The following is a 12,320-nucleotide window of genomic DNA, read 5'->3' as shown; positions in this document are numbered from 1 at the left end:
TAAATGTTGTCTTAGATGGGTTAATGGTTAGCTTGTTTTTTACACACCATGGATGAACTTTCGTTAGGTCAGCGTTAAGTTTACCCTGCAATGCAAATAAATTTCTATCAGATGCGAAAATAGTGGTGTCATCAGCGTAAAGAAGGCAGTGCGCATGTGTCGAGTGGTTGTCCGCATATCACTGACTGGTAGTTCGAGGCCAGATCCATAGAATATCGTTCGAGAGAAGCTGAAAAGCAGAACGAACAGAGTGTTGTTGTCCGTATTTGACAAGTTTGAGCCTAAATTTAGCACAGTTTCTTTTAACGTCATTTCTCAATAGACGATTTTATGTCACCATCCGTGTTAGCGACTGTGACAAACACAGTTTAAAACTGTAAACGGCGAAGCTAAACCTTTATTGGCCGAACATGTGCCATCGAAAGCTTGTTACGCCTAAAGCACAACGATAGCGGCGAAGGCCATCATCGCCCATCGTCGGAAATCTGATCGGTGGGTCAAACGCGCCGGCTTTCAGTCATCGAACGTTCAAGAGTAATTGCTGAGACCAGCGTGTCTTCCAAAAAGTTCTACAATATTCGCGTAGCGCATACATAGAATGAGTTTGCAAAAGTGTCGGTGACTGATAGCGGGTGAAGCCATCGACAATATTCCAGAAACTTCCGACACCTGCAGGTGCGTCGTGAGCTGTGCGATAACAACTGTTAGGCGGTGAAACGCGACCGCGCGATAAGTAAGTACACGTGTAAACCTAATGCAAGTCTGCGATGTACAATGGGAAGGATCACTGGTATCAGTATTTCCTGTCGCCATTTCCGTAGTGCGGCAAAGGACGAGAATTGTGTGGCGAAAATAAGGGTCACTGCCGGCTTCTTGTTTGAATCGCAGCTAAGGACTTCTTCCAATACTACAACCCGCGAACGCGTTAATGCTCCACTTCCACAATTGCGAATAAATTGTTCCCTACTTTTATGTTAACTGCCAAAGCGTGCTTTCAAAAAAAAGAAAAGTTAGGGTTCAGCCACGATACCTTCATTGATTACGTGACCAAATTTGCATAAAAATGGTCCGAGAGAAGTCAATGGTTTTCTTCGCAGATTGGACACCTAAAATATCGATACCTGTATGTTTTAAAGTTTTTCCTGCAGAGTAGGTATTCATGCCTGAAGGAGCTAAATATTCACGTGGAAAATTTGCGGTTCGAGGGATGCGTTGGAGTTAGTCACGTGACCATCTTGAGCGAAGCCATTGTAGTGGAAGCGGCATGGACATCGCCTTCTTGGTATGTAGAAATTAAACACAATACCTTTTTCCGATGGTTTCCAGGGAAAAGCAGCACAAGAATTTTCACTGCTCTAGATTTGATATTTTTTCCCAAAGGAAATAATCACACCGTCGATGTAAATAAAGAAACCGTTAGGCAAACTGTAAAAGAAGAGAATCGTGTTCATGCTACGCAGAGGTTAAAATAATGCCACTCATTGTCGGTGCCCCTAACGTTTTATTTTGTCCAAGGATACCACGTGGCTTCACATAGTTGTCAGTGTTGCCGTGGTCGTGGTGAGGCCCTGATCTTCGGCAATAGGGTTCAACGTCGCCCTGAGTAGCAGTATAGTTGTGATGGCTGTCATAACGACTCCGGCAACTAGCGCCAGGAGAATCCAAATTATGACGGATGAATGGTCATTTTTTCTCGCATGATCCACCTCTGGTGTGGCTGTTGCCGCCGTATTGCGAACTGGCTCCGCTTTGGGCGGGGGTGTTGAGGTCGTTGCTTTAGCTGTTTTCGTGTACGGCTTAGCCAGCGTTGTTGTGGTTCTTGCTGGTCCAGGCTTCGTCTTCGGCACTGCCTGTGTGGGGATGGACGCTCCTGTTGTGAGATATTCGGCGGTAAAATTTGGGATTGTGAACAATAATGTAATGCTCCTAGACAGCTCCCCCTTTAGTCCATCTGCGTTAATAACACGCGCCGCTAGGTACGCCTCTAGCTTGTAGTCCCTGTCGCCTGGTCTCGTCATTTCCCACTCGCGAGGAAGTGCGATCGTTACGTCGTGCTTCGAACCGCCGGGGAGGGGGTCAAGGTTGCCTTTCACGACAGTGGACAGACGCTCCTGGCTGTCGAAGTCCCTTTTAAGGTTCTCTTCATTGATGCTACCTCTGATTTCCACTTCCGCAGCTGTAACGAAAACAGATGCAACCTCTGCATTGTGACGTTAATCCCCATCCCCCTGTTTTGTTTAACTTCTGTTCACAACTCAGTTGTGTAAATCTAGTTCGACAATGCTGCACAACCATGTTATCCGAAGTCTATAAGAAACGTGACGTTATGTCCGTAAAATAATCTTGATCAACTTGGTCCCTGGCCAAAACATCGACAATAAATTTATCGTGTTGATGCGGTTTATTTCTTGTAATACATATATTTACGCGCTCCGAGCTAGGATCAGCCAAGGTACTGAAATAAATAAGGAAAAGAAGCCTCTGTGCGAGGTACGATTTCGGGACCAACGGCATGCCGTCTTCAGAAGCCTATCAAACACCGTAGGTCTAGAAATCGTATTTTGACCTTTGTTTTTAATCATTATTCTTCTTTGAACTGCATGGCTAAGATTATGCAGGGCGCATGGTATTTTTATATCATAATCATCACGACCATCATCATCATCATCATCAGCCTGGCTAAACCCACTGCTGGTCAAAGGCCTCTCCCATACCTTTGCAACTGCCCCGGTCATGTGCCAATTGTGGTCATGTTGTCCATGCAAACTTCTTAATCTTACCAACCCACTTAAATTTCTGCCGCCCTCTGCTACGCTTCCCTTCTCGTGCTCTCCAGTCCGTAACCATTAAGGACGACTGCATATATATATATATATATATATATATATATATATATATATATATATATATATATATATGCACGGCGAATGCTAGCTATCACGCAGGTAATACAAAAGTACGAGTTGGAGTATTTTTCGCAGATATGAATTGAGTCCTGCAGTACATGTTTCATGTGCTGTTTATGTTTTTATGTGTTTCATTTCGATCCGATACGTCACATTTCGGATTTAAATCGAGGTCGCAGTCATAAATTTCATTTGTTCCTGGGGCGTTCTTTTCAGCACGGCTCTTTGTTGTTTTGCATGTGAAAGAAATCCCGAAAAATAATTTACATGCTTGGAGGACGCTCAAGCTTTGTGTTGAACAGTGAACACGATAGTCTTGCTCTAGCTGATTCCAACTTGAGCTTCCAAACAACCTCACGTCATCCCCCCCCCCCCTCATCAAAATTTTGTGTTCTCCTCGACATTGCCTCCTTTGCCTTGGCATCCCTTCTATAACGGTACTGAACCACCGGTTATCTGCCCTACGCATCACATAGCCTGGCCAGCTCAATTCATTTTTTCAGCGCAGCTGACTATGACTAGGATTGAGGGATCAACTCGTGGCGTAACGCCGACAGAAAACAGTGGTCAGCCGAACTTGGCGGCAGTAAAAGGCACAGCAGTGGCTCCTAGCCCCGTAAGGCAAAGGCTACAAGCAGTGACTCATTGCAAGCAAAAAGAACTTTGTGTGTTAGTTTTCGCTTACCCGAATTATCTTTCTTGTATATTGAAATTAGTATCCCACGCAGTCATGTCTGTCGGTTGTGCGTACGTATTATTTTACAACTTTTCTGACGCATTTTAATTAGAGAAATTGAATTATTTCAGTGACGCGCATGCGCCACACGTAGGGGACGCGTGTTTGTTGTTCAGGATGATTTTCACTGATGTGCAACACTGGCGACGAAAGCCGCCGACACGGGCAACGCATTTTCTGCGACACGGAGCCCCTAACGCTATCGTGTTAAAATATACCGCAAGAATATGCTGCGGTACCAACCGATGACAGCGCTTTCAAACGTGCTCAGTGTGAAGGAGATCGAATTACTTCTAGCCAACGCCACCTAGACAGCGCAAAGCATTTTTGCTCCGATCCATGACGTCATGTTACCTGGCCCGATTGACATCGAATATAATGGGAATGCTCCAGAGTAGGCAACAGTATTTTGACGCCACCGTTTCATCTCGTCAGCCTTGTTAGTAGAAATTTCTCGCCAGGTAACGTGACCTCATGGATCGGAGTAAACAGTCCTAGTGCTATCTAGATGGTGATGCTCTGGCACACCGCCCTGAAAAGCGCCTAGTGTTTGTTGTGGTTAGGAAGGCAACCGAAAGCGCTTGAAAGATACTTTTCCAGCCTTCTGGCAGGGCCATCACGGTAACCATGCAAATAATTAAACGATGTCAGTTCAAATAGCTTCCTTGACATTATCAGACCATTTTGTTTTATTCCGGCTATCTAGCTATCTCGCACTTAAGGTTGCGTAGTCAGCAAATCAATAAAAAAAAAGTGCGCTGAATCCGACATTAGTGACGCCTGAAAGGTTGGCATTTCAAGTGGGGTTGTGCAACTGGGTCCACAGGGCTTCAATGAGCCTCTCTGGCACCACTGTGTAGGCGCATACTTCACAGTGGTGCCGCCAGAAGGCGCAGCGTGTCCAGGTAGAGTAGGGTGCCTCGATAGCGCTATTCTCAGTGCAGGATGGTGATACGTCTGGTTGCGCTACGACATCCAAGTGAAAGTCAGTTCTGGCTATGCGCTCGCTGGCGGCGAAAAACTTTACATGCGACCTCGAAAACTGTAGTGGAACGCTTTGTTTATGGCAAATGGTAGAATAAGTTTTGAGCTTAGCGCGATAGCGAGCCGTTCTTCGAGCGCTTTCGGTCAAAAATTTGGTTCGAAAACAACGTTCAGCCTTACGGTGCGTATTTCATGTTCAAGAGGTTTTCTTTCAAAATGGCTGACGCAAAATGTCGCACCCCGAACATTGTGATCGTTAAACTACACGTACGTAATATGCAGCGGACACGTCGTGAAACGCCATATCACGAATCCAGGTTAGCAAATACGGTAGCGTTACCAACACGTTGAAGTTATTAAGGAAAAGTCTGAGAACCACCCCTTCGTAGTAATTCCTGCAAAGGAAACCCATACAGGTTCCTCGAAAGAACAGCCTCAGAGTTGAAGAAAAATTTGTCCTGTTCCGGCACTCGAAACCGGGACCACCGCCTTTCCGGGGCAGCGCTCTACCATCTGAGCTAATCAGGCGGCTAGCAGATGGCAGGGAGAAGTCGAATTTGTCGACAACACGAATCAACACATTTAAGGTACTGTATATTATCTAGATATAAGTCGTGCGTGTTAAAAGTCTCAATCGCAAAAAGTCCATGGCCAAAAAGAGTCCTACATTAGCAGATACAGACTTTATGAGTGAAATGCTCGGGATTATTGTTTCGAATGCGAGTGTTGTATTGAGCTCTACATTTGTCACGCGAAACCGCAGAATTTGTTTAGACACGTATAAACACCGTATTACAAGTCTTTATCACATCAATTTCTTCTTTTAAAGGATTGCTTACGCTTGTCTGTTGAACATACTCTCGCGCTTCGCCAGCGAGAAACGCTTCAGGTTCTTCCCACTAGCGTTCATCGCGATAATTAGTGATTACGTACCCGCTGCTAAAGGACGGCACGCTATCACGGCGATGATAACAAATGAACAGCTTAGAAACTGGTGCACCTTACAGCATTTTTTGCTCAGGAGAAGCTATCGGTCACAATACTTTGGCAAAATCACCACGCCGTAAATGCCAATTATAACTATGTAATCGCAAGAAATCCATGCAATAATTATAGCGCAAATATTTCTTTAGGTAATTAAAATGTGGGATTTTTCCTGCTAAAACTACGATCTGATTATGAGGCACGCCGTAGTGGGCGAGTCCATAAACTCAGTGTTCTTTAACGTGCGCCTAAATCTAAGTGCACGGGTGTTTTGGCACTTTGCCTTCGTGACCTAGTTCTTAGGAGCCCAACACCATGACCACTAAGCAGCTACATTCGGTGCTCAAATATTTCTTAACGTGAAATTTGTATACACATACTTCGCCAAAACTTCCGTACGATTGTGAAGTGAAAATGTGGTTTTCATTCGGGGTGACTGTTTGTTTTGATTTGACGCTAAAAAATCATCTTAATTTGTTGAGCGGCGGCCATGTTCCTAATTGACAGTTGATTTAAATATATATTCACTTGCTTTTTATTGTGCCAATCCTTTCTTCTCTGTTAGCTTTTAGCTTGCAAGCTGCTTACAATGAATGCAGAAAAATAATTGGTAAACGGTCCTAATTCATATTCATGTCGAACTTGGTGCTAGAGGTGCCTCTCGCAAAGTTTCAATGTGGGCTACTATTTAAATACCTAATAAACTTTTATGCGTCGTCTTTGTAGGCATCGGGGTAACAGCTAAAATGCAAGATGTGCAGTTTAAGCAATACGTCTTTAGGTTTGTAATAAACAGCGCTTTATAGTGACTGAAAACTGGCTACTTAGGTGTGAGTATTGCTGTTTCAACGTTCTGGCATATTTTTTCCCATATGTCACAGAATCACAAATTAGCTGCAGCAACTTATCGTGGCTACTTTCTATGACTTGGTCACCTAATAATAATGAAATATGACAAAAATACTGTAGCAAACAAAGAAAAGTGTTAATTCTCTCTACTCACTAATGCACCAGGTACAATAACGGAAACCGACATTTTCAATCAATGAATTGATGTTTTGATGGCTACAGCCTGAGCCTAATCAATGCAATGCATGAAAATAAAGAAAACAAATAAGATCTGTACGTGTGCGCTGACTCGGTTTTATTTTATTTATTGCATTTTCTTGCGAGGCGGTTTGCTGAGGCCCTTTGTGAATTGATTGTTTCAAGGTGTTTTGTTCGCGTTTAGCATCTTTTACAGCCTATCATACTAGCGATGATTAGGAGCCCTTCTGAAAAATGCGATGCGACACTTAACTGGGTAGGATTGATTGATTGATTGATTGAAAACTTTATTGAAAACTTTAACCTACACGTAGGAAGGGGAGGACGACGAAGCAGTCCCCGCGCGTTGAGGACGGTGAGTCTTCACGGCCTCAACGGCCAGGAACTGAAATCTACGTGTTCTGGAAAGTAAAATGTTACTTTGCATCCACTGTGCGTTGTACGTTAGAATGGGGTAGAAAGGCAATACGTTGGAAAAAATATAGCTTCACTCACTCGTATTACCTCTCATAATTCTCCTGCTGAGTGTTCATAGTTAATTGCATCCGAAATGCGAGATGTTAGCTCACAGAAAATACGCACCCTTTCCATGTGTCATGTGTGCGCCCGGCCATGTCCATGTAAGTCTGACAACGGGTGTTCTGTCGATCTCGATGTCACCGTCGACAGCTTTTAGGTCTTTCATTATGCCGGGAGGAACATCAGCCTGCCGCAGGTCATTGGTGACCTGGAAGTAGGTTCCACCTGCGACTCTTTGGAATGGCTGCGTCGGCTTCCTTTCTCCCAGGAGGGTATCCTCGAATGTGTAGTTGCCAGAGTCTTCAATCACTTCTTTGTCTGGTTCTTCCGCTGCACAAGACATAAGGACAGTATTACTACCGCGGCAATTTTAAGTACAGCAATCTAACGGATGGTGGGGGAGGAGGATTTCCCGGGAAATAACATTTAAGGATACATTTGACGCCGGCCCTGCACGCGGCATTGAACGTTCCTGCGGTACCTGCAGATGATTACGGTAATAACAGACTGAGCTGCGTCGGAGGTATGCATTGGCTATTTCAATAATACATCGTTAAAATAGACTGGTAATTTACGAACGATTTTTATGTTATATGCCAAGCATCGGCTATACATTATTTAAAAAATAACTAAGAATGTATTTAAAAACTTACGGTTCCAATGTATTGCGTTGCTAAACATGGCATCGATTTCGAGTAAACATACAGGCGTTTTTAACCTTCTGTTGGGACTGAAGCAGTCCTTTTATGTACGTCATACATGACAGCATGCACATAGCGTTAAGGAGTCATTATAACCTGCCGGTGGTTGTCGTCTGGAAACTCAAGTGCAAAAGTTACGCCGCTTCCAACCAATTTTAAAAGTGATAAGGTAAGTCGAACATTCTTATTACCATAAATGCTCGCTTTCAAACGACCAAACATTGTCAACTTATTTATATGCGGAAAGAACTCGCACTATGTAAATCAACTTCCAGGTCATTCTAAATGGTAGACGCAAAGGTGCAGTGCAATCGACGTGCAACACACGACCTGATGCATGCGCCAATACATCGCACATCAATTCGCCCCTTATCATACCTGGAGAAAAAGAGCGCTAAAAAGACGACAGCAAAACGAAGAACATGTACGACGGACAACGCCATAACAGAAACAAGAATCTTCCGAATGTAAAACTTTTGTGGAGGCATCAAACTATCAAGTAATGCTTGGGTTTTGTTTTGGGATATTAAAGCACATTCCTAATATGTAGTTCCTAACAACCACTAATCCATTTTTGCGGCAAATGTGGCGTTCACAGCTAATGAAAAAGCATTTGATTCAGTACAGATGCCACCACTTTTAGAAATTGCGCAATGGAGGAGTGCTGGAGGCATACGTCATGATCTTGGAAAATATTTACGGAGATGCCACACCTACTTGGTTCTACACAAGAAAACTAGAAAGTTGCGTATCATGAAAGGGGTCAGACAAGGAGACAAAATCGCTTCAATTCTCTTCACTGTATGCTTAGAAGAAGTATTGAAGCCATTATACATGGAAGGCTCAAGAGTAAGGGTGAACGGCGAGCAACCTCAGCAAACTCAGCAACCTTCGGCTTGCACATGATGTTGTCCTGTTCAACAACACTGCGGACGAATTACAACAAATGATTGAGTACCTTTACTGAGAAAGCATACGAATGGGGTTTAAGAATATTGTACAGAAGACAATGATAATGTCCAATAGCCTGGCAAGAAGACAACAATTCAGGATGACCAGCAAGCCTCTAGAGTATGTACAGGAGTACGGTTGTCTATGTCAATTTACTCACGGAGGATCGCGATCACGAGGAGAAAATTTACAGAAGGATAGAAATCGGTTGGGGTGCATACTGCAGGCATTGTCAAATTCTATCTGGGAGCTTACCACTGCCATTGAAAAGAAAAAGTGTACAATCATGCCACTCGACCGGTGCTAACACATGGGATGGCAACTTGGAGTTCACAGAAGCTCGAGAAAATGTTAAACACCGCTCAAAGAGCGAGGAAGAGAGCAGCGTGGATCACAGAGCAAGCGGGGATAACCGATATTCTAATTCACATGAAGAGAAAAATAAATGCAGTGGTGCCGCCTATGTAGTGTGGAGGGGGGATAACCGGTGGACCATTACAGTTACACAATGAAATGAGTAAATTTGCAGGTGAAAACTGGAATTAGCTAGCGCAAGACTTGAGTCACTGGAGATCGCATGAAGAGGCATTGGTGCTGCAGCGGACATAAATATAGCATGATGAAGAAGAATAAAATTCGGATTTTGGACATCTACTTAAAGTTAAGCGTCAATGGTTTGGTATATACGCAAAACCTTACTTCCATCCCATAGAGCATTTTTTCGTTTTAAGATATTCGTTATGCTACATGAACGGCAGGCACTCAAGATGATGAACAGCAGGTTGCCAATATCCCTCAAGAGAAAAGTGTATAACAGCTTTGTAAGGGTTATACCTAAATTGAGGGCGACGCATTGAGCTAGGTAATTCGTTGGAGGTGACATCGAGGTTTATGAAATTTGGCCACTTATTTTTTAAGGGAGTACACATTACTATGCAAAGGAGTGCTATTAAAGCTAAGCTTAATGCCACGTCATATTTCACGCATTGCCGCAGACGCAGTGTGGGTAGACAATCGGATAGCTCGTCTGACTGACGTCATGAGTGCCTGCTCCATAGATGCATGGCGATGAGGTTGCTGGAGTGTCAGTTGAGCGGCGCCGCTGCAATCGGCAGTGATGCGCTTTTTTAAACCTTGTAATAATTTACATGGACAGACGAATGATAGGTGTAACGTTAAGGGACAAGAGAAGAGGCGATTGGGCGAAGGAACAAACGTGAGGTAATGACATCTTAGTTGAAATAAAGAAAAAGAAATGGGCATGAGCAGGAGAAGTAATGAGGAGGGAAGATAACCAATGGTCATTAAGCGTTACGAAGTGGATTCCAAGAGAAGGGAAGCGTAGCAGGGGGCGGCAGAACGTCAGGTGGGCGGATGAGATTAAGAAGTTTGCAGGGACAAGATGGCCACAATTAACATACGACCGGAGTAGTTGGAGAAGTATGGCAGAGGCCGTTGCCCTGCAGTGGGCGTATTCAGGCTGGTGCTGCTGATGATGATGACATGAACGGACCTCCACTGCTGCAGTTTCAGTATTGTCGTTGTGAAACTGTACAAGTATACGTATTCCTGACGGTTCTGTTGCGTTTCTAGCGTACGAATTCTGGCCACATAAAAAGATACCATTTGTAGCTTGTGCATGTCCTGTAGGATTGTTTAAGGAGTAACCAAGAATTTAGTAGAACTTTATCGCAAAAGTACCTGGAACATCAGGCCTTACTACAACAGAAACATGGCGAAGTGGCTGATCAGCTGCCCTACTAGGAAGCGGCACCAACTAAAAAGCCGTTGTTTCGCTGAAAAGGCGAAGCAACAATTATGAAAGCAAACTAGCAGATAGCTATATGCAGTAAGGATAGTAGCTTTATCGGCCGTATAAACCCGTAAACCTGCTCCTACTAACCAAATTAACAAGTACGGTGTCACGCCAGCGCAGGTAAACCTGAACAGATCTCGCTGGATGACCGCGGAAACCCGCTAACGAAATGCTGGCGTAAGCAAACGCGGTAGCAGCAGCGAGCGAAATAAGCTTGTTGCAACACTCGCTTCAACAAAAAGAAAATGTCGAAAGGACAACGCATATGAAGCAGCCGGCACTACGCGCACCCTGCAAACATCGCAGATTGCTTTGAACGTGAGACCCGCGCTAGCGTGCACCTTGGCCACATCGCAGATCGCTTTCAAAATACGGCACCCCACGCGCCGTGATATAAGCTGCAGCCGCAGGAGAAGACCCCCCCCCCCCCTTCCTCTCGCTCTCCTTACTCCCGTGCTTCGCGGGCGACATAAGGGGGCGCGCTTCTGGCTTCATCTCTCGTGCACGCGAGATTCAGCAGCGTTTGCCACCTTCTCATAGCACTCTTTTGTTCGCACAAGCAGCATACTGCCTGCTGTGACGATTTTATCACCCTTGGTCTTTATACAGAAGCTCACGGCGAAGCCCACGACAGATATGGGCCTGGAATGTCCATACAATTGCTATCGCTATAAAAAATGAACATGGCCAGTTCACTCTAATATGCGCTTTTCTTCTGCTCACTTAAATTTCTATTTTGAACAATCTTTGTTAGCGTGCGTGAAATGTAGCAACTGTCGTTGCCTTGGACTCAGTTCTGCGCAATTACTTTCCTGAAAGAATATATTTGCACTTATGATAACGCCTCATTTGTCATTTTGATCGTTTGGCCATGGAAAAGCAGGACGAGAGAGACTACGCAATGCAGGTTAATGCGCCATTGATCAACTCACTTGGAAGTGATCCTACCTCATCCCAAGCAATAATGTTAGGAGGGAATCCCGGTGTACGATACGCATGAGTGGTCTTGTTGTTTCCGTAGACGTACGCCCTTACGGCGTACCTTCCTCTGCCCGTGAACTGCGTGAAGTAGCCGCTGTATGAACCATCGTTTGGCATGATATCAGGATCTGCAATATTAGTAGCAATAGCTGTTCAAAACGGAATCAATTACGGAAACTCTTGAATCAATCAATTTCTTCCGGCTTGTCACAGAGATGAGCTAAGGTGATCGCATAGGGAACTTCTTCTGAAGATATCACGTAAAATGGCTGATTTGGAAATTTCTGAATTGTGGTACTGGTTTTCTTTTCTTACTTAATTATGGATGCTCTTTAACACTTAACATTTTGGATTCCAGAAGTGATGATTTGTCATTTGTTTTGTATCGGAGATTGTATGCTTGTCAAATGCTTTACTTATAAATACCACTCTCACTCTGCTATTGAGTGCCTGTGATTTTACGACAACCTGCGTATTGGAAGACCTTCTTATTACGTATGTCACGTACGACGTGGAGAACATGAACTGTAACAAATAAAATTGAATCGGAAATCCCAGAGATGACAAAACAGCAGTATATCACATTTACACGATACGTTTGCGGCACAAGGACTACTCAACTGTTCCGCACACCTAGAGGAAAATTCCCCATTGCACTTTTTTATTTTATTGCTGCACGAATCGCGACAACATTC

General features: G+C 44.2%; 1 protein-coding gene across 12 annotated transcripts in view; it reads right to left on the bottom strand.

The window, feature by feature from the left end:
• Positions 1-1,481: 1,481 nt before the first annotated feature.
• The window catches only part of LOC135913650 (calcium-activated chloride channel regulator 1-like), a 164,190-nt gene continuing 153,351 nt past the window's right edge, over positions 1,482-12,320 (bottom strand). For 9 of the 12 annotated variants that reach the window (XM_070541101.1, XM_070541102.1, XM_070541103.1 and 6 more), the window contains 3 exons: positions 11,577-11,753; positions 7,240-7,506; positions 1,482-2,176 (listed from right to left, as the gene is read on the bottom strand). In XM_070541101.1, the coding sequence (XP_070397202.1) occupies positions 1,530-2,176; positions 7,240-7,506; positions 11,577-11,753 (1,091 nt within the window). In that variant the 3' untranslated portion in view covers positions 1,482-1,529. Of the gene's footprint in view, positions 2,177-7,239; positions 7,507-11,576; positions 11,754-12,320 lie in introns of those variants that run through there. The other 3 variants (XM_070541110.1, XM_070541106.1, XM_070541111.1) reach the window with 3 other exon arrangements.

Source organism: Dermacentor albipictus, chromosome 6 (genome assembly GCF_038994185.2).
Source record: "Dermacentor albipictus isolate Rhodes 1998 colony chromosome 6, USDA_Dalb.pri_finalv2, whole genome shotgun sequence".
Lineage (NCBI taxonomy): Eukaryota > Metazoa > Arthropoda > Arachnida > Ixodida > Ixodidae > Dermacentor > Dermacentor albipictus.
This window is presented reverse-complemented; position numbering and strand designations above follow the sequence as displayed.